The sequence below is a fragment of the Zonotrichia leucophrys genome, chromosome 1A (genome assembly GCF_028769735.1).
Source record: "Zonotrichia leucophrys gambelii isolate GWCS_2022_RI chromosome 1A, RI_Zleu_2.0, whole genome shotgun sequence".
In the NCBI taxonomy this organism is placed as follows: Eukaryota; Metazoa; Chordata; class Aves; order Passeriformes; family Passerellidae; genus Zonotrichia; species Zonotrichia leucophrys.
The window spans coordinates 36,240,982-36,263,663 of record NC_088170.1 but is presented as its reverse complement, the minus strand read 5'-3'; the positions used below and the strand labels follow the sequence as shown (position 1 = coordinate 36,263,663).

The window sequence follows — 22,682 nt, the reverse complement described above, 5'->3', positions numbered from 1 at the left end:
CATGACACATGACGCTGTACACAATATTTATTTTGTTTCACTGCAGTTCAAATACATTTTTCCAACAATATACAGACAGACTCTTTATTCACAGTGGGGGTGGGGGTGGGGATGTGGGCAGGGTGAATTCACATTAAGGAGGAGCTAACATCACTGCTCTTGAATGTCAGTTCTCTCAGGAAGAATCTCAGAAGTAACTACTTAGGTAACAGCCGATTCACCTTTCCCAGCAAGGTGGTGGCTGGACAGGAGGGAAGGAACACTCCTGTTTAATCCCTCATACGTTACTGGTCCTCACACCTTCAGTCCTATTCTGCAGCTCTATTAACTGACACTAGCTCTGTTATAAACACTAAACCTTGTCTGGAGGAAAATGCCAGGCCTAGAGCCATTGCTACAGTTGTGCTAATATATACAAAGCTATTTACACAAAAATACCATTAAACATATACAAACTGTTCACAGCTCTGACACTAGGAGATCAGGGCCCAAAGACCAGCCTTGGGGCTTGCAGCTAAACCTGAAGGGCTATCCTGGAAGCTTTATATAGAAATGTGGGATGATGGAAAGGGTGATACAGCAAAGAGAGGTGTCAAGAGCCCAGCAGAGCAAATCCATGGCTAATGTGCCCATCTGAAAGGAGAGTCAAAGTCTGCTATCACCTCATAACTCATGGGGAAATGTGGGGAGGCTGGAAGGGCATGTGCTAGACAGAAAAGTCCTTTGCAATCCTCATCTCAGCCTGGCTCTGTTTAATGTCAAAGGCCAGGCTTAGAATGGCATTACTAGGAAAGGAGTTCCTGGATTGTTGCCCTAAAATACTGGTGGGGAACTACCGGGGCACCAAATTGTTTCACTTTTATATGGTCTTTTCTACTACAAGAAAATTCATACAGATGCTGCTCAAATGCAGCAGAGAATAATGGCACACTCTGGGACAGAGTGGGACACACCTAACACACTGTGAACAAATGTGTGCCAGGGATAGCTTGCTCCTCCTGGAGCTGCACACAGGGCTGGGCTGGCAAGGGAATGGCAATACTGAGCTCAGAATAGGGTTAAAATGCACAGAAAAGCTTTCTAGTTCTGTCTCTGAACCTCTAAACCCTGGAGCAGCTGCGTAAGAATCAGCTTTTCTGTGACAAGACTGAGTGACCTTTACAGTGACATTTGGGATCTGCTGGACCTCCTATCCCAAGGGGGCTGTCATACATTGGCAAAGGGAGATTCTGCCCGTTGGACTGCAGTGTGATGTTACAGTGACAATGTGGTTCATACAAACCTTAAGGATGGAGAGAAATAAACTGTGAACCTTTTGCTTCTACATCACCCACATATGCGTGAACTTGGTGTCCTGAACTTGGAACTGGGAAAGAAACACACAAGTGCAAGGGGCTGGCAGATGCTGTGGAGACCATCTTTCTCTACATCAGGTAATTCAGCCAGAGAACTAGCTTGTTTGTGAGTCTGGCAACAGCATGGACAAGAGAGCTGAGAGCACAGGAGAAGTCGTAGATAAGACTAAACCTGCAGAAGCCAGAGGCTTCTCTCCAAAAATAAAAAGATTAAGGGTGTCCTTCAGCCACACCACTTGCATTGACTCATCATGGCTCACTCTAGGCACAGAGCTTGTTAGACTGCTTGGGAACACTGTCTGGACATAAAAAGGTGTGTCCTAAATCTCATTCATAAATTAAACATACAAAAAATATACATACGTTGTATAAATTAACACATATATATATAAAGCCTGATTTTATATATATATGTATATAACCTCTAAATTCACATTTTTGTGTTACCTGGAAGGAAGCATGCAAGAACAGCACATGGAGAGGGAGTTGCTGAGTAAGGTTTCTCTGGTACAGAACAGGTCTGCCTAGGACAAACCTGCCTTCAGCAGCATTCCCCAGACAGCTGAAGAAAGGGGAAGTGCTTTTAGACCCCATTCCCTCTACACAGCCATTTTCCTGAAGACACACAGAGCAGCTTCCTATATTCCCAGTACAGGCCACAGGTCCAACCAACATCTGAGGAACCACCAGGCTAGAGCTGAAGAAGGAAATGCAAACAAACATTAAAGCCAAAATTGATTATCATCCAGTCTGGAGAAGTAAAGTCAGCAACAGAACCTGGGCACCACTATATGGAGGACCCTTGCTTGCCCATGTCAAAACAAGTGATCTCAGTCCCACCTCTCTGATCCCTCTGCAAGTCTCTCAGTCTCTTATGATCATCATCCCTGCTTCTGTCGAAGATCCTGTGCTGTGCTCAACTGCCTAAGTACATCTTTGCTTCACAATCTGTCCATCTTATGCCCAAAGGGGCAGCAAGTCATCTTGCAAACAGTCATTTTGCATCCCACCAGTCTCCTTCCAACCCAAAGAGCACCTTAACTGTGTCTGTAGGGAAGAGATCAGATGTTTTCAAAGGCCTGGATTTCATAAGGGATTCCTGCACAATCTCACCTTCTGAGGAAAGTCAGCAAATTTCATCCGGGCCAGAAATCGCCTCACTTCTCCACGGCTGATTTTTGGAGCCCTGCTGTCCTTTAACCACACCATTCGGCCCTGGCTCATCATGGCCCACTTCAGGCCCAGCTTGCTGACCGACAGAAATCCTGGCTGCTTCTCAGAGGTTGCAGTTGTTGTCACAGTGATGTGAAATGCATCCTTTTGGAGGTCATTAATTCCAACTGGTCCATCAGAAAAGGGCAAGAAAACAGTGGTGAGGAGGAAATTATTATGGTTCTTCCAAAAGAAATGTTATAACCCTTACTCAGTCAAAATATCCACGAGACTGATAGCATATTCAGTCTGACTTCACAATTCCATGCACCTTAGTTGATAAGGGAATATTATTTTAATATTTTTCCATGGATAGAAACTGAAATATAGATCAGAAATGGAAGGGTTTGGTTCCAGGTTATGTTTTTGGGCTTGACACAGGATATAAGCATGTTTCAAGAACACAGTTCACTCTCAGATCTCCTTCCCGCACCTGTTAGTAGCTATTTTTTACCTCTATAAAACTGGAAATTTGTAAAGCACTGGCAAGTCAGGTGACTCCAGTCACTGCAGAATGATCTGTACAGACCTCAGAAATCCTAGTTTCTAAAAAAAATCCTGTAACAACAGTATTCTATTTGTTCTTGCCTGAACTGTGTTTTTGATTCAAGTCCAATTAGATGTTATTGCTACGCAGCAGTTTTTCTATGCTTCCTGGCCTACTTCTCTTAGTTCTGGATGAACTATCTTTTATCCCACACTCCCATGCACAAGAGGCTGGTTATTTGCTGAATGGCTTTAGAAAGAGCAAGAAAGTTGAACAGGGACTGTACAATCTCATATAGATGTTAAATCCAGATCTACTTTTCCCTGAAAACACACTTATATATTTTGATTCCCCCTTACAAGAATAAAGAGGAAGTAGAACAGCTCCTATCCCAAAGAGCAGGAGATGGCCAACAAAAGCAGAAGTGGATCTGAGGTGACAGAGAAAAGTCACAGAGGGATTTTTTATGCATGGCATGAAATTCAAAATAGCTCCATGGAAAGCAACAAAATTTCTCTGGTGTAGAACATGCATTAAACCTGCCATTGCTTAAACATGTAAGAAACTTTGTGGGTCTTGTATTTTCAAAGTAGGGGGTGGACAGGATGCTCCTTCAGAAGGAAGATGAATCTTATTTCCCATTGCCATGCTATATGTGGTGGACCTTTGGTCTCCCTTTAAAGGCACAACTGCAGCCCACTGTTTCTCACAGCTACTTCCATCTCTCTATTTCTAGTCCAGGTAGTTTCTCCTCCATTTGTACTCACCTGCTGAAGCAATGACTTTGTCTGTTGCATTGGTGAGGTCCAGAAGGACTGTGGGAAAAACAGGATGGAGGAGATAGAGGTGGTGCAGCCCTGGGCGCTCAGGTCTGGGACCAGGCTGCTGTTGGAATGAAATACACAAAAACATAACAACTGTTAGCAAAGGGGAGTCTAGTTTTGTCAAAAAAATAAAGTTTTCTGACACTGTGTTGTTTTTACATGGATCAAAGAATTAAAACCTGTGGTTTTACAAAGATTAAATCCTGAAACCATTTTTTCCCCAAAACAGAATTTGCTCTACAATTTCTCTTTGATAAGGCTGAAATCTAGCTCTGTCATATGCAGCTTGATGGGCAAAGCTACAGTCTGGAAGTTTGAGTCTCAAAACCAAACTGTGTGCCTGCATGGACAGAAGGAGCACCCTGAGCTGGGAACAAATCTGCAGTACAACTCCTCAGTGCTACATGAAAAAATGAAATTCACAAATTTTGGGGTTTGTGGATGCAAAATTTCTGTCAACAAAGCTTTACAATGAAGAATTTGCACACGAAAATTCCTGTGTTCAGGCTCAGAGAAGTCAGAAGGTTAAAGTAAGAGATGTTCATGACAGCCTTCTCATATATTAGGTTCAAGTTCAATGACAATAGGAATAAGAGACAGACACTGCATGTGCTCCACAGAGAAACCTCAAAGTGAAGAAAAGATGCATGCTTACCAAACTTCGTAACACAGGCTTGGTTTCATCAGCCCAGAAGAGAAAAACAGACTTCTTGTCCAGAGTCATGACTGAGAGCGCATCGAGTTGTTGCCTCTGCCATGGAAGTTCCTGGTTCCAAACAGGGAGGCCAGATTTGCCATCTATCACCACCACCTCAAGGCAGGGAGAGACTGAGTATTAATGGATGCCAAGGCATGGGTATGCAGAGCCCCCTTCAGAGGCATGGCCTGTGCTGTTCCCTTTCATGTCTGTGGCCACACCCTAAGGAGTGCCAGCCAAAGAGAGGGGAAAAGCAAGGACCAGAGAAAGTTTGTTGCTTTTTACCCAGCCTACCCCACTCCTGTGCTGCCACTGCCCTCCCTGCCTTCACCTGTTTTACCTTTTTGTTCCCATCTCCAGTCTGTGCTTGCAGCATGAAGTCCAGAGTTTGGTCAGCACCAAAGTAACCTGGTACAGGCTGGCTGTAAATTTGGAAAAAGAAACACTCAGCCCCATGGTAAAAAAAAAGTAATTTCAGATGGAGGCAGAATAGCTGCCTTCATCCTCCATTCTGCCTCTTAAAATGACAGGATTTGTCATGCTAAATAAGGTCTTTCATTCACTCAGAACTATTGTGACTGTCAGGACTCATTTGTTGGTGGATCAGCAAAGTGCAAAATGGTAAAGTGGCCCACGGTGCTTTTCAGCCATTCTTCAGAGTTGTCTGTGTGGGGGGCATTGCTTGATGGACTGTGTAGACATCTGTTTATCCCCCTGTACACTATCATCCTGTCCTTTGCATGATAACCTGTACTGTTGTTGCTATAATTATATAAAATTACCCAGCCCTTCCAAAATGCATTGGCACATTTGGCCTCCTGCAGAAACTGCATTTCCCAGGCTGCCTTAGCTGTGTGAGATGGATCTTAACAAACTCAACATTAATGTCAGCCCATGATTCCTTGTATTGTATTTTTACTGCTGGCAGGTTTACAAGCCTTTTGATGACTTTAAGCAGGTTAAATGAAGTCCCTTCTCATCCTCTCACTTGTGGGTGACATAACACAATAATATCTCTCATTATAACTGTTCTTTAACCATATTTCTTGCTTTTGGCTTTCTAAGCCTTGCCTCTGTCTTCCTTCAATTCACTACAGCTAGGTGCACAATTCTAAACAAGCACAATTGAGTCCACAAAGTTCACAGAACCAGAGATTTTATGGCAAGGCAGGATCAGAGTATATCCTCCCTCCTCTTATTTATGACAGATTTCTGTATTTCACCCAATTAACCAGGTATCAGTAGGCTGGCTTTGCCTCATCTTTGACGAGATGAATTCATCACTTCTCATAACAGTTAGTTCTAATGATTAATTTCACCCAAAGAAACATTCCTGCATCTTCATTCTCCTGAACATAAATGGCTTTTGCTCCAAGGCACTTGTTCTTGCTATGCCTGTTAGCTTCTATTTCTTACACACGCTTATGAACTCACCTCTCAGGCTTCTCTTTGATCATATAAACTCAATAATTAAAATTTTCCATGCCAAAGCATTTTTTCCAGACCTTTTCCCAATTTTTTTCCGTCTTCCCCTTTAAAACATGCATGACAGAATGGTTCCTGAACAGTAATGCCACAGCACCACAGTGGCTTGACTTTATACTTACGACATCAAACAATGCCATTTGCTTTACAGATACCTCTGGCAACCAGGTGTTGCCTTCAAGGCAGCCTCACAAGACACTCCTATAGCTCAAAAGCTCTCCAGTAGCAAAAGGAAGGAGCAGACAATTCTATCCTATGACCACAAACTCAAAACATCTCCTAAGGTGCCTCTGCCCTTATGGGTCACAGCTGGTGGCAGATCCCACAAACAGAATGCACACAAATGTAAGTACATCGGATGCTACCAATCAAGCGAAAAATCCCCTGGGCACTTGCTCAAATGAACCAGAAGGTTAGTAATTATTCTGCCCAACAGTAATCCCCCCAGCAACCTGCTATTAATCCTCTCTCATCTGAAACATCCATTTACAACACAATTTGCAACTGCTTACTCAATTTCATGGTCTTTGAACTTCGCCCTTGTTTTATGACTACTGATTCTCCTTTATGGTTTTCCAGGGATCTTGTCAAAAGTTATCTGGAAATGCAGCACATCTGCAGTAGCCATGTTGGTTTTCTCAGAAATTATTCCCACAGGCGTGCACTCAGTCTGCCTGGATGAAGTGATGTGCTTGGGGCAGGTTTACCCAGGAAAAGGAGTGCTCACAGTTGGATTTGTAAGCTTTGTTTAACAAGGAATTCATTCTGTTTGACTCTGTGGTAACATCCCTGACCTGAATTTGATGCTTAAGTAGAACTTAAGTTCTAAAAAAATCCAAACAAACCTCTTAATTAAATGCTTGCCCACAATACATTCAGTGTAGTAAATTTTGTCTTTCTTAACTCCGAGAAAACAGGTAGTCCAGGACTTTAGCACAGTAGCCTAGAACAAGAACTGCTTTCATTATTTTTCAATAATTATCTGCCAGCTCCTGTACATGTATTGTACTCTGTCCCTTGGGAGGTCAGGGAATGGGAAAATGCAGCAGCCTTGAATACTAGCTGCCCAGAGATGTTGTGAAGTCTCTGTCCTCAGTGATAATGTAAAACCTGACAGCACACAGCCCTGAGTAATTTGCGCCTTGTCTGGAGTCTGCTTGAGCAGGTAGGTGGGATTAGGAAACCTCCAGAGGTGCACTCCAACCTCAACCATACTAGTAAAGAATGGTTTTTAACCCTTCTTGATTTGTGCATTCCAATTTAATGCTGCATCCATTTAGAAATTTCTTGTGTATAACTGATTCTACAGCACCTATGAAGTGGCTCTGCTTAGTCACTTTACACACATTTGCCCTTTAAACTCGATGCCAGACACATTCAGAAGTCTGCAGATTCTGAGTCCAAAACACTTCTAGTCCATTTCCTTTCCCCATGGCATGATCAACCAGCCATAACTCATTCCTAAAGTTGTGGCTTATGTCACCCATCAGTCCTCAAGAATGTGGACATTATCTGAATATCAAAGATAGCTGAACACCCTTTTTTCTTTTCCTTAATGAAGTTCCAGTGCCTTCTTCCCATTTATGCTCTTGACAGTTGGGTAAGACAGAGCTGAGAGATGCTCTCTTTATTCTCAATACTAGAACAAGCAATTGTTTCCCATGTAATTTCCCTCAATTGTGCCCAACTGCCCTTTGCAAATATTTCATACTGGGAGCACTGAAATTGCTGGTTATTACCAACCCACAAGATCTGGAAAATTACTTAATTTCCATGTGCGAAATTAGAGGATGAGCAGTATTATTTTAAGGTTTACATTTAGTATAGATGCTGACTGCCATCAAAATGCTCATTTTCAACTTTCAAGGAACATTAAGATCTCTGGGCCATACTCATTCACCTGTTTTAAATTTTTAACATTACTAATGGAACTGATCCCCTCCACTGAAGCCCTGGACAGCAAGTGGGCTGAATCACACATCAGTAATCCACTAAATTCCAATGCCACATTATTCCCCTTACTTCAGTGTTGGGTACCTGAATCAAGTCCCTTATTTGTGATCATTCACAAGCATACAGCTCAAGTTCCCAGTCTTCTGTTCCTTGCTCCTCCTGACCTCCTCACTTGGCTCAACAACACACACCTCCAGTACTTAGATTCCTCTTCAGACTTGGAGAATTACTGTCAATTGCTTTCTAAGGAACACACGTGCTTAGAACTGAAAGTTGGGAAATGGTACAGGAAGAAATAGGACAGAGAAATGTTCCCAGCAAGTAACCTGCTGATATTCTGCAGCTCCAGGGTCCAGCGGCGCTCCAGGTCCTGTCCCCTCAGCAGGATCAAGCTCTCTTTGGTTGTGATGAGCAGGTTGCTGCAGTTTGTGTCAGGTGTCTTCACTGTCTGCAGAAAGTCAACACCCCCACTGGCACAAATGGAAAACAGAGGAGATCAAGGCTTGTATCTGCACATCTCAGCACTAGCTGCCTGTCCTGTGGCAATTCCTATGAAAGATGAGAACTATACTTGGAGAAGTCTATCTTTTCCCCAGTCATGTGGGCTCCTCAGTTAAGTGAACTAAATTCAAACGTGGGGTCTTCTGAATATCATGAGTTACTATAAAAAGCATGAAGTTTGTGAATTCACATTTGCCCCCTCCCTTTATTCCTATCAAGACCGGCCCCACAGTCGGGCAGTAAAGAAGAATGAGCTGAGAAATCCAGGCCCACACACACTGAGCTTCCCAAAGAGACTCCACTAGCTGGGAATGCCTCTTTTTCCCTTCAGCAATGCATATGGGGCTGAAGAAAGGAACAAGGAGCAGGAGAAGCTAAGGACTCCCTTTTACAATACTCTGCACTTCTTTGGCTAGGACAACCAGAGGACAGGGAGGAAATGACAGGTTCCCCACAGTATTCCCCAGTTATCAACTGGACAATGAAGACAAGGGCAGTATTGAAGTAGAAGCAAACCCCTCTAGGAACACTAATAAGTGCCTACCCTTCCCTTCCTCTCCCAGAAGGAGCAAGATGACAAGTCCATCTTGTACCTGTAAATGTCAATGAGCTCTGACAGGTTGACAGATCTGCGCTTTTCCCACTCTGGCTCCTCCTGCTGCAGCATTGCAGGAAAGTTGTCCCGGTTTCTGGCTTGGGTAAAGATATCCCTCAGGGCAACAGCCTGAACATTACCTGCCAGGAAGAGTAAAGATGAGGATCCTGACTGCAAAAGAGAACCCAGTAGAACAGAGGGTAATTGGGACCACTGCAGTTGTGGTAGAAGGCAATGAAATGCCCAGAGCTGGAACTTCCCTGGCATGATGTGACTTTGGGAAACTCCAGAGTATTTGAGACTAGCAGGTATTGGTGCTCCTGTACTTTTCCACACCATGGCAGTGTGACTTGTGCTTTTGCCCTCTTACATTTTATAGCAGAAGGCATGGCACAAGTATCCCAGGGACATTCTGGACCATTTTAGGTAAAACAGATGTTTTCTCAGGAAGGTGAAGTACTGCAGAGGCAAGGTGCACCTTACCAAAACCAAACAGGATGTAGATGGCTCCCCGGCTGGTGATGTGGACTTGAGGGCCAATCACTTTCCCTTCTCCATTGGTGCTGTATCTCACAGGCCCACCCAAAGCAGTTCCAGTCTTTCCTGATACCAAGATGAAAACCACATCAGGCTGCAAGGAGAGAGAGGCAAAGATTTTTATCAGTGCTTTCAAGCACCTCTGCACTCAGAATCTTCTCCCAACCCCATAGCATGAAGCTGCACTGATAATTTCCCCCTCAGCAAGGTCTAGACAGTGTTTGCTTTCTCTATGCTCAGTCTGTCTTCCTAGGCATCTTACATTCATGTTTTTCTCTTCACACAAATGGATCAAATATAAAAGGGAATTCAAAAATCTGAGCTCCTCTAACAAAATCTATGTTAGAATTGTGGGGAGGGATAAGCATAAAGGAAATCTGCATCTGAATTAATCACACAATTAATCTGAATTAATTAATAAAAGAAAGTATTTCTTTCATTTGGATAAGCTAACTGCTCCTTTCTCCAGAGATCCATCCACACACTGCTGCTAAACACTCACTTCAAACCACACATTCACTGAACAGAAACAGATAATTCTCAAGTCTCAGTGAGGTGCACATAATGACCCTTCTGTTCATTCCCAGCTGTCAAGAATGCAGGTAGTGTCATTATTGTTTGATCTCACTGCTCTGAGCTACTGGAAGAAAAAGGGTGCTTTTCAGCAAAATCCAAGGGAATGAAAATTAGGGGCTCTTGCAGCTCTGGTTACAGTCCTTCCACATCAGTCTGTTTTTCCTCTACACAAATAGTAAAGGTCCTTCCAAACCTTAAGCAGGGATATGCTGTACCTGTGTCTCTGTGAGAACCAGAACAACAATATCCCTAATGCCATCTCCATCTACATCTGGAAGAGTTGCAGCTGGTGCAGCCAGGATCCCACTTGAAAGATGAATGGAGTTCAGTGTCCAGATGGTCTTGCCTGTGGAAAGAACAGCATAAAAGACACCTGTACTTGGGGAACCAGAGAGCATCCCTAGAGGGTTCCACAAAACCTTGTTGAAAAGGAAGCAAGAGAAATTACTTCTCCCATTCTGTGTGAAGGGGAAAGACACATCTACAAACTGAGACAAACTGCAGTCGAGAGCAAAATTCTTCTCCCAGCATTTCTTCAGACTGCCTTTGAGTCAGGCCTCAAGTCCTGCTGTGCTTCCTTCTTAGCATCTCTATAAAAGACCTGAGCCCTAAATAATTTCGGAAATAGGAGAGAATATTTAAGGTTCAATTTACAAAGGAGAACCCAAACGAGAGTGCTGCTCTGCAGGACAGCAGTTGTTGCCTCAGCCAGCAGTAAAGGCTAGGTAAATGTGAGGAAAGGAAACAGATGGACAGTTCTGATATTCAGAGTGCAAATCTGTGTCTCAGTTAAATTCCCAGCAGCAAATTACCACTCCAGCATGACATGCTTACTCCACCTCAGGGGGAAAGCATGTTAACAGACGTGATGTCAAATGGTTCAGCAGTCCAGCACAGACCCAGCTGGAAACCCAGTAAAACCAGACTTGCAAACTTGCAAATAAACCTTTAAAAAAGGCAACAATTAAATTTGATGCTTTTAGTTTTTCATCATTCTTTTGCCAACACTTCTGCTTTTAAAATCTTTAAAAATGTTTTTCTGCTTTTAAAATCTTTAAAAATGTTTTTCTGTAGGATGCCACTGAATGACAAAGTAAACCAAGGGCCAAACTTGTACATTGCTACTGCTGGTAAAGGAGGCAGCTCACAGTCCTGACCATGTAAACACTGTGCAAGTAACCCAAGTCCCTAAAAGCATTTGAAAGGTGTGGGAAAACAGCTGGGGGTAAAATTAGAGGAGACTTGAGAAGTTATATTCACATCCTAACAGAAGTTCTAACAGCATGGAAATAATAGGGTAAAATACAGTTGCTGCTCCCTGGATGGAATGTGACTGGCATGCCTGAAACTGCAACCATAGCACCTACTAAAGGGGATGGAACAAAAGGTGGAGTGGGAATACCATGGCCAGACTGCAGAAATCCTTGCAGGGAGGGGAACCTGATGGTACTGTGCAGCTGATAAAGGCACAGCACTGCTCAGCCAGGGGAGACAGGAGAAGGTGTCTTGTTGCTGAGCCAGCAACTGTGGTGAAATCATTGTCCTTGGATGAACTGGGTTCATTAAAACCTAACTGTAATATTAACACACACCTCCATCCCGAAGTTGGCCAATTTCAAGGTACCTTTTGGTTGAATCCAAAAGCAACCCTATACCTCCCTATGGCTATTTCTGCCAATGAATTAATGTGGGAGAACAAACAGCAATCAGAGAATAAAGGTGTACATGATCTAGTGATTAAAAATACAATACTCATTCATATCTAATCAATTCAACTATGGGCCTAACTTCTCTGCAAGGTTTCCTGGATGTTGTGTATATCCTTATGTAACTTCTCCAAGAATGCTGTTCAGCTCTGCAGTGCTGTTAGGAAGGTCCTGAGTTGTACCAGCAGCTCAATGCTAATGAGAACAGACTTTACATATTCTTTATGACATGGGGATGCTACAGGCTAAGATTAACATTTTGAAATATTCTGAGATGTAGGACGAAGATGTTGCCACAGAGATGAAATGTTTTGGATTCTATTATCCTGTGTACCTAGAAACACGTTAGTTTTGACTCCATTCCGTGTCATGAAGTAACAGCCACCATGATGTGTCAGAACCAAATCATTCATGCTTATTAGTCCTTTAAACAAAAAGCAACAGCACATTTCTAATATGCTGGTAGCTGACTTTACCTGTGGAGGCACTGAGAAGGCTGAGGAATTTCGATGTTCCTGTAACAAGGCAGACAGGCCCTGCAGCTGCCCCCAGTGACAGCCCATTGCACTGCACACTTTGCGTCTCCTCCGGAAGCTGGATGGACCACAAGGTGCTGCCATTCATACCAGAAAGTGCCACCACAGTTACAGAGGGTCTAGAGACACCTAGAAGAAGCAGGAAAGAGAGAATATGATCCCTTGGTGTCAGAGGGATTACTATGACCACGTTGTCTTGGGTCCTTGTGCTGGAGATCCAGCTCTAACTCCTGGAGCTGAGCAGTTCAGACAGACAAATCCACACCACCTGAAAGCAAAGGTCAAATGTAACCTTATGGCTCAATTCCTCCGCTGCAGAGCCCAGCAGTGACCTCCAAACAAGTTGGGCTGAAAATCAAGGGCCCAGAAAATCATGAAAACCTGAGCTCATTGCAAGAAATGTGGTCAGCCCCTGGGCAGAGAGAACCAAGTTCCTGGGGACAATGTGCTCAGTTGTGGTGTCTTCCTCCTGTGAAATTTACTGCTGTCAAACTAGACTGATTATTCTGATCCCCTCTCCCTCAACAAAACATCTAGCAGCAAGGGGAAACCTTAACTGACTCCCAAGGCAGACGTCACCTCAGATGAAAGTGCTGGTTTGTCTGTAATTCTGGAGGCAACAGAGAGTGACTGGTGGTCTGAGAGCACTTTCCTTTGTTTTCCAAAGGAGTTTCATTATTGTGAAAAACAGATTGAATGCAACCAATTGATGGAACTTGGCATTCTTTTTCCAATTCACCAGTGAGCATAAAATAATTGTAAAATAGTGTATGCTGTTTCAATTGACTGTTGGTTCTGATTCCAAATGTGATCAACTTTTAGCTGAGCCTGCCCTCAGACTTCAGTGTGGTTATTGTAATTAATCTCCACCTAGTATGGTCATATCACAACTTAAGATGAACTCCCACACATTTCAAAAGAACAACAGACCAAGCCAACTTCTATCTCACTAGCATGTGAGCTGATGACACAAAGGGCATATAAGGACCACTGGCTAAACATAAAGCTGAGTCCAGTCTCTAAGTCAAACTCACTCTCTTCTCAAACTGAAAATCATGTGGCTTGTGCTAAGGGGGTGCCCCAGATCAAGTTATCTTTGTTACATTGACAGGGACCAAGAACAGCTAACTCCTGAATGCAGCTCACAGCTGTTGTGCCTACAAGCTGGAGAAACAGTTAACAGTGTTGCAGATTACTCCACTGGGTGCCTATTCCAAGCTTATCTCTACTTGGCACTGTGTGAATGCTCCAAGCACAGGCTACAGGTGGCTGATATCCAACTATGTGAGTTTTGGATTGTGATCTGCTTACACCTGTTTTAGTGTCTGGTTTTTGTCTTCCAGCACAGCTACAACCCAGCATGCAACTAGGTATGACCAGTTTCATTCAGCGCATGCTGCCCATATGTATATCTGGGATAAAAAATAAAAGCAATGTAATGGTAAAAATATAGCGTGCAAGTACAACTGATATAAATGGAATACAGCCTCTCTGTCAACCATGTCTTCCTTTCTCACTAATTTTTTAAGTTACTTTACAGTTTTCTCTATGTTTATAGGCTTCTTTTTAGAGGACTTGCTGTGATATACTACAGGCCTTGCTTGGGCCATGGAGAAAGGCATCTTCCCTATCCTCTAACAATATTTTTATTACCTCTTTGAAGAGCCAAGGCATTTTGCTCCAAGAATTTTCTTCAGGTTGTGCAATGTATGCTTGCTCCCTGAATACCTCTCTGAGGCAGAAGAGATTCACCTGGCACCAGGCCATGCCAGGATAGGCAGTTGCAGCACAGCAGGCAGCTGAGAAACTCCAGGGCTTCAGATGCTCAGTGCAACAGGATTTGGCACCAGATCTGGCAGCCCCTGTGCAATGCTGGCCAGCACCAGCAGGTTCTGCTATGTTACCTGAAGGGTATGAGTACTAACCAAAAAAGCAAAGCAGCCTGGAGGAGGAAGCAGGGCAACACCTGCTAAACAGCCAGGCACAGTAGCTGCCCCATTATCAGACTATTATTTGTGAATTAGCAGCCTGGCAAGTATATGGAGTGACCTGGAGAAAAAGGCAGCAAAGTGAGGGTGTTTCTAAAAACAAAGTGAAACGTGCACAAATGCAGGACAAAGAGACAGAGTTGCCCCAAGACGAGGTAAGAGCAAACAGATGATGCTGACCAAAAGGTATAGGAGCACAGGCTTGTAATGAAAATTTTAAGCATGACCAACCATAGGCACAGTACACCAGCAATTTTAAGGAACTCTGAAAAGAGCAATGCAGTGGATTTGCAGTGGCAGGGACTCTTCCTGTGTGTAAGACAAACATACAAAGGTCCCTACTGACACATTAAGAGGAATGGAAAGGAGCTGCAGTGCTTACCCATGACACTGGCATTCATCAAGGCAGTGAAGACAATGAGGATGTCAGGGAGGCCATCACCGTTCACATCACACAGCTCCAGTGGGGATAACACACCACCTGCAAAAATTACAGAGTTACTGCATGTCAAAAAGGCCACCCAGCTCATTTTTCACACTGGGAGAGCAGGGCTGGTCCAGAAATGAGACTTGTGCATATACAAGCCTCACAAAGTCTGCCAAGGAACCACCAAGGGTAGGCAGCTCACAACATGTAAGATCTTTAATTTCATGAAAAGACAGAAATGTAGCATCTGGGTCAGGGAAAGGAGAAATGGAGTAGCTAATAGAGAAAGATTCATGTTTTCCACTTCCATTTCTGAGGCAATGTGGAGCCATGTATCTTATGAAAAGCTTGGATTTGGAAGCCAAGGGCAAAAAGCAATGAGGCAGAGACATATGGAAATCCTGGCAGAAATTATTTCACAAAACAGTGTTACTTTATTGTAGAAACCAGAACGGGAGATACCAGTGACCCATACAGGATGACAAAAGATCTTAAATGTTGATTTATGGATTCAAGCAGAACTAAAAGACAATGGAATAGGGTTAGTTAAGCTAGTTAGAAGACACAAAGATTTTTATCCTTCTCCTGTCTAACACAACCACATACTTCAGCATGGAGGTACTGGTAAAGTCCAGGCTGTAGAAAGGGAGGCACTGTATTTTAAACTGGGCTGGGCCATCTCCATCCGGAAGAGAGCACAACATCCAGACAAAAAGGCAGGGTGGAAGAAGAGTCAAAATAATTTTTGATGTTGGCAGAAACAAAATTTTGTGGCACTGTTATGTGCAGATGCCAGATTCCCCATGCCTCAGCTTCAAGAGTGAGCAGGACACAGCCACCTGCCTATTATTTTGGAGCATCTGTAGTGGTGAGGAAGGGCCTCTGCTCTGACCTGGCTCTCCCAGATAGGTCTGTCCCACCGATGCCCAGCCTGGGAGCTGCCACCTCCCCCATGCCAGATGCTGTTCCTGGGGCTTTCTCACCTGCTCCCTGACCTAGGTTGCGGTTCCAGGTGTTATGCAAGTCTCTAGGGGGACAGGGAATTAGAAATGCGCACACCAGCACAAGAATCATCGAGATCACCACAGTGAGCAAAAAGATGGCAGTGCGCAGGTATGGCATGAGAGAGGGAGCAGCCTTCTGCTCCAAGCTCCCAGCTGTCTCGGCAGGATAACCCTCAGGAGCGCTCTCTGACGTGTGCTGCTTTGTCATCCCGACCTCCACATCAGAATCGGGGTCCTGCATCTCTTCAGGGGGGCTCTTCCCATTCTTGACCCCCCCATTCTTCTGGATGTTGAGTACAAGGTCATCTTCACTTTCATCACTGTCAGCCTGAGTGAGGGGATCATATTCCCCAAGGTCTGGGCTCTTCTTTCCTGAGAAGAAAGATGGAGAGAGACAATAAACATGAGTTTTTGCAGGATCTCAGTGGAGAAAAGGCTGCAGTAGAGAGTGATACAGAAAGGATGACAGAGTAGTCTGCATTTTGCATGGCTCCAATTGAGAAGTGTGAGAGAAATGACAGGGTCTCTCTCTCCATGGTTCACAGTAGCATGTGTGGGGGAAAAGATGCTGACAGTTTCTTTTCCTCAGATGTGTGTGTGTGTACATATATGTATGTGTATGCATGCATCTATATGGAATTTGTGGCTGATTTAATTCTAATACTTTCTTCATTAGCAATGAAACATGAAGTGCCAGAACCCAGGACATCTCTCCAGCTGTCCTGGATAGCTCAAGCTGCTGCCAAAAAGCTCAGAGACCTTGGCACAGAGCCCAAGACACCTGTGACTTTGATTTTGACCCACAGGGCAAATTACCACCTTTATATGAAGAATTACAAGTCAAGAAAGTTTAAGTAGAATAATAGTTAGTCTGTCACAGAGTGAAAAGTAAATTTTTAGAGTTTTAGAATAGAAGTTCAGAGTCCCAAGATAAAAGAATTTAGGTGTGCCCTGTCCTTCTTTCTTCTTCCTAGCCTCCATCTTCCCGGTGATGTTAGCACTTTTATATTAGTTTAAAGTAGAAACTCACTGTCTAACATACGTGATAAGTATTAAGAAGCTATTGTAAATAATGTACATATAGTTTTTAGCATGAAAGACAACACCACCTCTGAGGGTGGTCAGTGTGCCTCTGTCTAACCTGCTAAACAGACCTCAGCAAACCAAAGAAAGAATGTTATAGATAAGAAATAAACCTTAAAACCTACAACTGCAGAATCCTGACTCCTTCTTCCACTGCCAAGCTAAGAAAAGAGACTTGTACATATCTCAAAGTCACTCTGACCAGCAGAAATCCCAAGAATGACGTCTCCCTGAAGATGAGGGGAAAGTAGTTTTGCCCCTTTGGGCCAGTAACATGCTGATGTCTGGAGGAATCAGGCTGATCTGAATCAGGAATCAGGAACCACTTTCTCTGCATGGCTCAGTTCTGCAAAAGGGAATGCTCCAACCCCTGTCTGAGGCAAGCACAGTGCACCTGCTCTGTTCCTGCTCCCAGCAGAGCCCACAGTCTGTGCTTAGCCTGGCCAAGACAGATAACTTGGTACTGATCCCTTCAGGTGGTGGTGCAGGAAGGTAGCTCAGCTTTAGGTGTCTCCTGCACAGGTGCCCAGCACACACAACCTCCCCCAAGCGCTGGACAGACACAGGGAGTGTGGTGAGGGCAGGTGTAGAGCTGGTCACACACCCTGGCCTATGGCCAGCACCATCTGGCTATGGGCACAGAAAGATCACGCAGAGTCACTGCCCCGGGCTACGAGTCCAGGGTCACGTCTCAGGGAGCTGCCCTGTGCCACAAGGCTGGGCATGGAGCCATGGCCAATGCTCTGAGAATTCCAGAGTCTCAGCCTGGTTCTCTCTCTCTCTGATTACAAGGTGGGACCTTGCTATCCCAGGTATCTGTCTCATTTCCTTTTGTTTAAAGCTGATCTGAAGCAGGAACTGCCTGGTGCCTGAAGATTCCTGAAGTGGTACATGCAAGGCATAGCTAATAAGCAAAAATATGCAAGCTGTAACCCCTCTCAGACACTAAGATGATGGGAAGGCTTTACAAAGTGGAAATTTTAGGGCTTTCATGATTACTTTTCCTGACTAAGACAGTACACCTTACTTCTGGTTTTCCTGCTAAAGACACTCAAGTTACAGATGTACTGTAGTACCTAGTTAGTGCAACACAGCTATTTTGCATAATCTAGAGTGTATTTTGCAGCACATGTATCTTAGTTCTTCCTCATTTCTCACCCCACAAAAGGACCTTCACTTCTCCTTCATCTACCACTTACAAGTGGTATTCAGCTTCATTTTTAGGATTTAAGAAAAACTTACAATCCCACCAAAAATTAAATGCCCCACATTAGGTGGAACAGCCAGGACAACTCACCTACACTGAACAGAAGGAAATAAAAATATCCAACATGTTCACATATCTAAGACAGACTCTTCCTTTTTGAATCAGGGGTTTCTACAAAAGACTCAATAACCTGGTGCACATATACATTTCAAAAAACAGTTCCTTGTGGAGGCAGGAACCAAGAGATACTGCATTTCTATGGGTCAGTCTGGTGTATCCCTGTGACACACTGCTTTGTTTCACAAGGCTCTGCTCTAAACATGTGCTCAAAGTGTGGGCTTTTCAGGAAGTCCTGACAACCCTGGCTCCACCCCATAAGCGCACAGAAGGCCACTGACCCTGGTGGCATACATGTCTGCTCAGAAGTTGCAGTGTCATTTCACAGGTATGTAATACTGTAGGTTGTGCTAAAAAGTGACTGAAAGACAGTTGAAACAAAAAATTCCAGAGAGGTCTCACTGCCAGGATACTTGCAGCTTCTCACAACAGATCCAGATGTGCCAGTTCAAGCCAGGTCAGAATGGCATGAAAAACAAACGTGGCTGGCCCAAGAGTAAATGGTATTAAACCTGGGAAGTCAAAGTCAGACAGCTGTGTTAACTAGACTGCTCCCAGTTTTGGAAACTGGTGACTTTTTGAGTAAAACAACTCGAAGAATAATTATGCTTTACATATACTATGTTTTTTTTAATTATTTTAATTCCAAACAGTCAACCAAAAGACTGGAACCTGCTGATCATCCTTGATGCAACTGAAAGCATTGGTATGAATTAAATTTATCTGCAACAGTTTTCTTCTGGATCTCTTTCTGGAGACAGAAAGGACCTTGAAAATATGGCTCACCCACTCCTTGAACCGAGAGACTGAGATGCTGAGATTGACAGGGGTATCAACCACAACCTGCAACAGGAACACCTGCCCTACTGAGAACCACTGAGCAGTGGCTACAAAACAGCTACTACACAGTAATGACAGCTTCTGATGATCTACATAGCTAAGAATCTGGAGAAGTACAGGAGAGCTATAAGGCAGAGAGCTGCTCAGTCTCAATTCATGTCTAAGCCAGAGTAGGAATCAGAAAATGGCACTCCCTCACCTTATCTTTCCCCAAAAGGTTACCCAGCACACCCACAAGGCACAGCCATTCACTAAACTCAGGCATAAAGTGCCCTGAGTTTTGGGGTTTTTAAGCCAAAAGAAGGGAAGATATTGCCCTTTAAGAAAGGCTGTTGGAGCACTCATCTAGCATCTGCAAAACCCAATTGTATTGCTCATCTCAGAGGATTCAAACACTTATCTCCTACTGTTCAGAGAGAACCTTAACCAATCTGTAGGTGTTTTGGGAATGCATTTGGAATGCTGGCAAGCATGTGCTCTGCTCAGCCTCCCAAGGCTGCTCTGTGGTGCAGAGAACATGTAAATCATGATTCACCTGGCTGGAGGGAGAGCAGAAGGAACATGATTCCTCATCTGAGTTTTAGGTCACTAGCTGTGGGAAACAGGGTAACACACCTGACTTTAACTATTCACCCCCAGATGATTTTTCAGCAGAAAAGCACAAACACAAAACCACTAAAGAATGTGTGAAAACACAAGCAGCCTCACACCTTTTAGAGAATGATGATTTATTTTTAAGTGCTTCAGAAGTCAAATTCTTTCCTTTCTGGTTAACAACAAGGCTCAGGCTGGAGGAAAACAGTTTGTCCATCAACAGAAAGCTAAAACTGCCTCTGTTGCAAGTAACCAGCTGTCAGGGAATACACACAGTTTTCAGTTTCCCATCATGGAAGTAGAAATGGTAAGATCTGAGCTGGCCTCTTGGTGAAACTCTCACCATGTGTCCTGAAAGGATAACCACTGTGCAGCCTTCATGAGAAATCATACTCTGTGCTAAAGCAAGCTGCAGTTCTGTGGCCTTACGTAGGTACCAGGTGTGTGTAACTCACACTTTGTTATCTGTCCTCCAAAGAGACCTCAAGTGTATACAAACCTTGCATCCACCTCACAGGTATGGAGTTAGTATCAGCAAAGTCAATTTCCCTATAGCTCCGTGTTCCCTCCCTACAGGGAGAGTCAACAAAGCATCCTCTGTTCTGACCTGCTCTAAATCATATTCCATTTCTTCCATGGCATCAGTGATAAAACAAGTTCCCATTCAGTGGCTGTGGTTACAATCAGACCAAGTTACTGTCATATCACCCTGGATTTCCTTTTTCTTTTTCCAGAAAAAGCAAGTACCGATGATTTCGATGGAGGCTTTCAAAGGTGGAACTGAGGGGAAACGCCCCAACTTATTGGCTTTCAAGGGCAGCAGGTCTCTGAATCACACTTTATGACTTTGAAAATCCCCCATGTATTTGCCAAATGCTATTTTCACACAGGCAACTATTGCAGCAGAAGAATGTGACCTCTGAGTGAAGAACAGAGGATCACTGTGCGACCATGGTCTGGAAAGAAGGCACCCATTAGGTGATCTGTGTTCAAATGAGGTCCCAGTGGCAATAAATTATTCATTTCTTGTGCTGATGGCTTCAAAGATATTAATTATAATTTTATTTTTCCTGGTTTCGACTGATGGGGAAGGCTTTTATTTGCACTCACTTTGGAGTGAAAAGAGCAGATCTTGGACTTTAGACGAGTGCAATGTTCAGTGCATTATTCCAATGATGGCACAGTGGTTCCAGTATCTGTTGTACTAATTTCATGTCCTGCTTATTTTTCTGGCAGTTGGCAAGCACCTGTCACTGGGTACTGCAGACATATTTCTAAGCCCATACTGATTTTTAATTAATTTAATGAGATGCAAAACCCCCCCCCCCCAGATATAGCAATAGGCTTTCTGCTTTCTCACTGCTGTTGGAAGCTGCATTTCTCAATAATTAAACACACAAGAAAGGCATGATCTCTGCAGTTCAACCTGAGGACTGATGCAAGAACTGTTCTCTTAAATGCAGCTGCAAGGCCTGTTACAATCCTTTTCCAAATCAGTGTTTCCCAACAGCAGATATCAAATAGATCATGCTGGTTCCAAAGGTCCCAGAAGAGATCTGCACTTCTTATTGCAGTTCCCCATTGGTCACACCCTAATGCACACACCTACACCTACCAGTTTGCACTCGTCCTACACAGATTTCCTCATGGGAATGTATTCCCTCCCATTTAGACAAAGGTGTATATATATATATATATGTATGTATGTATAAAACAAGGAAGAAAGCAACTTGCAAACAAAATTTCTTTGAATGAGACTCAACAGACACCACATAAACTAAAAGTAATGACTCCTGGTAAGGGTTACAATGGCAGGAAGGACCTTGAGGGACTGCTGGAGGAAGAAAGGATGGTGAGTGCAGCCTCTCGGGCTGGGGCCATGCAGACCATGTGGTGTGCAGTGCCAAGGAGAAGCCATTCCCAGCCGCACTCGGCTGGGCCCTGTCTCTGTCCCAGGGCTGCCCCCAAGGCAAGACACGGTTAGGAAGTGCAATGAGCTCTTCCCATTGAAGGTAATGCAGCCAGGTGCATTGACATCGCCTACAGTACATCCAACAGCAACTAGCACGCTCCCAAGATCTGGTTTGGCAAGGTATTTTAATTCCCTTTTAATCTCCTTACTGAAGAGAATGGCTGTTTGACTGCTGCTCACCGCACACAATAGCCCCTTATGCTTGAATATCCTTTCATCTCGCTGAAGATCTCTGGCTGGAAGGTGCAGAGGCGGCAGGCAGGCTTTAAACATTTACCTGGGTAATTGCACTGGCACTTACCGAGCTCTTGGCCTGGCTTCTGTGGGTAAAACTCGGCAGGAGCGGATGAGAGGTCAGCGCTTCGTTTCCTCCGGCGCAGACCCCTCACAGGGCCGCGGCCCAGGCCCCCCTCTGCCACACACGACGCCCTCCGAGCCCTGAAACGCTGCCCCGGCCCCTACGTCCCTCCCTCGGCCGCGGGCCCGGCGCGGAGCCCGCCGGCCGCCCCTCACCGCCCGCACCGCCGGGCCTCACCCCACATCGCCACATCGCTATGGCAACGCGCCCGCAGCCCTGGGGCAGCGGCACCCGCGCCTCCCGCCACCCGGGCCGCCCGGGCCGCGGCTGCCCCTGCCCGGCCCGCCCGGCCCAGCCCAGCCCGGCCCGGCGCAGTCCGGCCCGGCGCGGCCGGCGGTCGGTCCGTGCCCGGGCGCACAGCCCTTACCTGGCAGCTTCAGCGCCCGGGACAGCACCGTAGCCATGCTGGACACGGCAGTGCGCTCGCGCGCCGCCCCGCGCCCCGCGCCGCCCCGCGGCCTGCTGGGAATTGTGGTTCCCGGCGGGAGGGGAGCCCGGGCCCTCCGTGTGCCCGGCGGGCTGAGGGGCAGAGACCCGCGGGGAGCGACGGGCCGGTGGCAGCGAGCCGTGACCCGGGACAGCCCAGATCTTCGCAGCCTGCCTGAGCGACTGTGTGGGCACAGACCGA

General features: G+C 44.9%; 1 protein-coding gene across 2 annotated transcripts; it reads right to left on the bottom strand.

The window, feature by feature from the left end:
* Positions 1–9: 9 nt before the first annotated feature.
* FAM234B (family with sequence similarity 234 member B) lies at positions 10–22,574 on the bottom strand. 2 transcript variants are annotated; one of them, XM_064702229.1, is made up of 13 exons: positions 22,422–22,574; positions 15,863–16,255; positions 14,835–14,933; positions 12,405–12,593; positions 10,438–10,568; positions 9,593–9,740; positions 9,108–9,249; positions 8,340–8,483; positions 4,916–4,997; positions 4,534–4,689; positions 3,822–3,939; positions 2,469–2,695; positions 10–2,052 (listed from the first exon to the last, which is right to left on the bottom strand). In XM_064702229.1, the coding sequence occupies exons 1-13, from the start codon at positions 22,456–22,458 to the stop codon at positions 2,047–2,049; spliced, it is 1,872 nt and encodes a 623-aa protein (XP_064558299.1). In that variant the 5' UTR covers positions 22,459–22,574; the 3' UTR covers positions 10–2,046. The 2 variants fall into 2 exon arrangements, with proteins under 2 accessions (XP_064558299.1, XP_064558300.1); XM_064702230.1 differs by having other exon boundaries at positions 3,822–3,936.
* Positions 22,575–22,682: the final 108 nt, after the last annotated feature.

Coding starts and splice junctions, on each gene's coding strand:
- FAM234B (XM_064702229.1), bottom strand. CDS start 22,458: ATGGCTACGGTGCTGTCCCGGGCGCTGAAGCTGCCAG. Junction 14,934..15,862: donor CAACCTAGGTCAGGGAGCAG/GTGAGAAAGCCC, acceptor TAATTTTTGCAG/GTGGTGTGTTATCCCCACTG. Junction 9,741..10,437: donor TGGTTCTCACAGAGACACAG/GTACAGCATATC, acceptor CTCTCCTTGCAG/CCTGATGTGGTTTTCATCTT.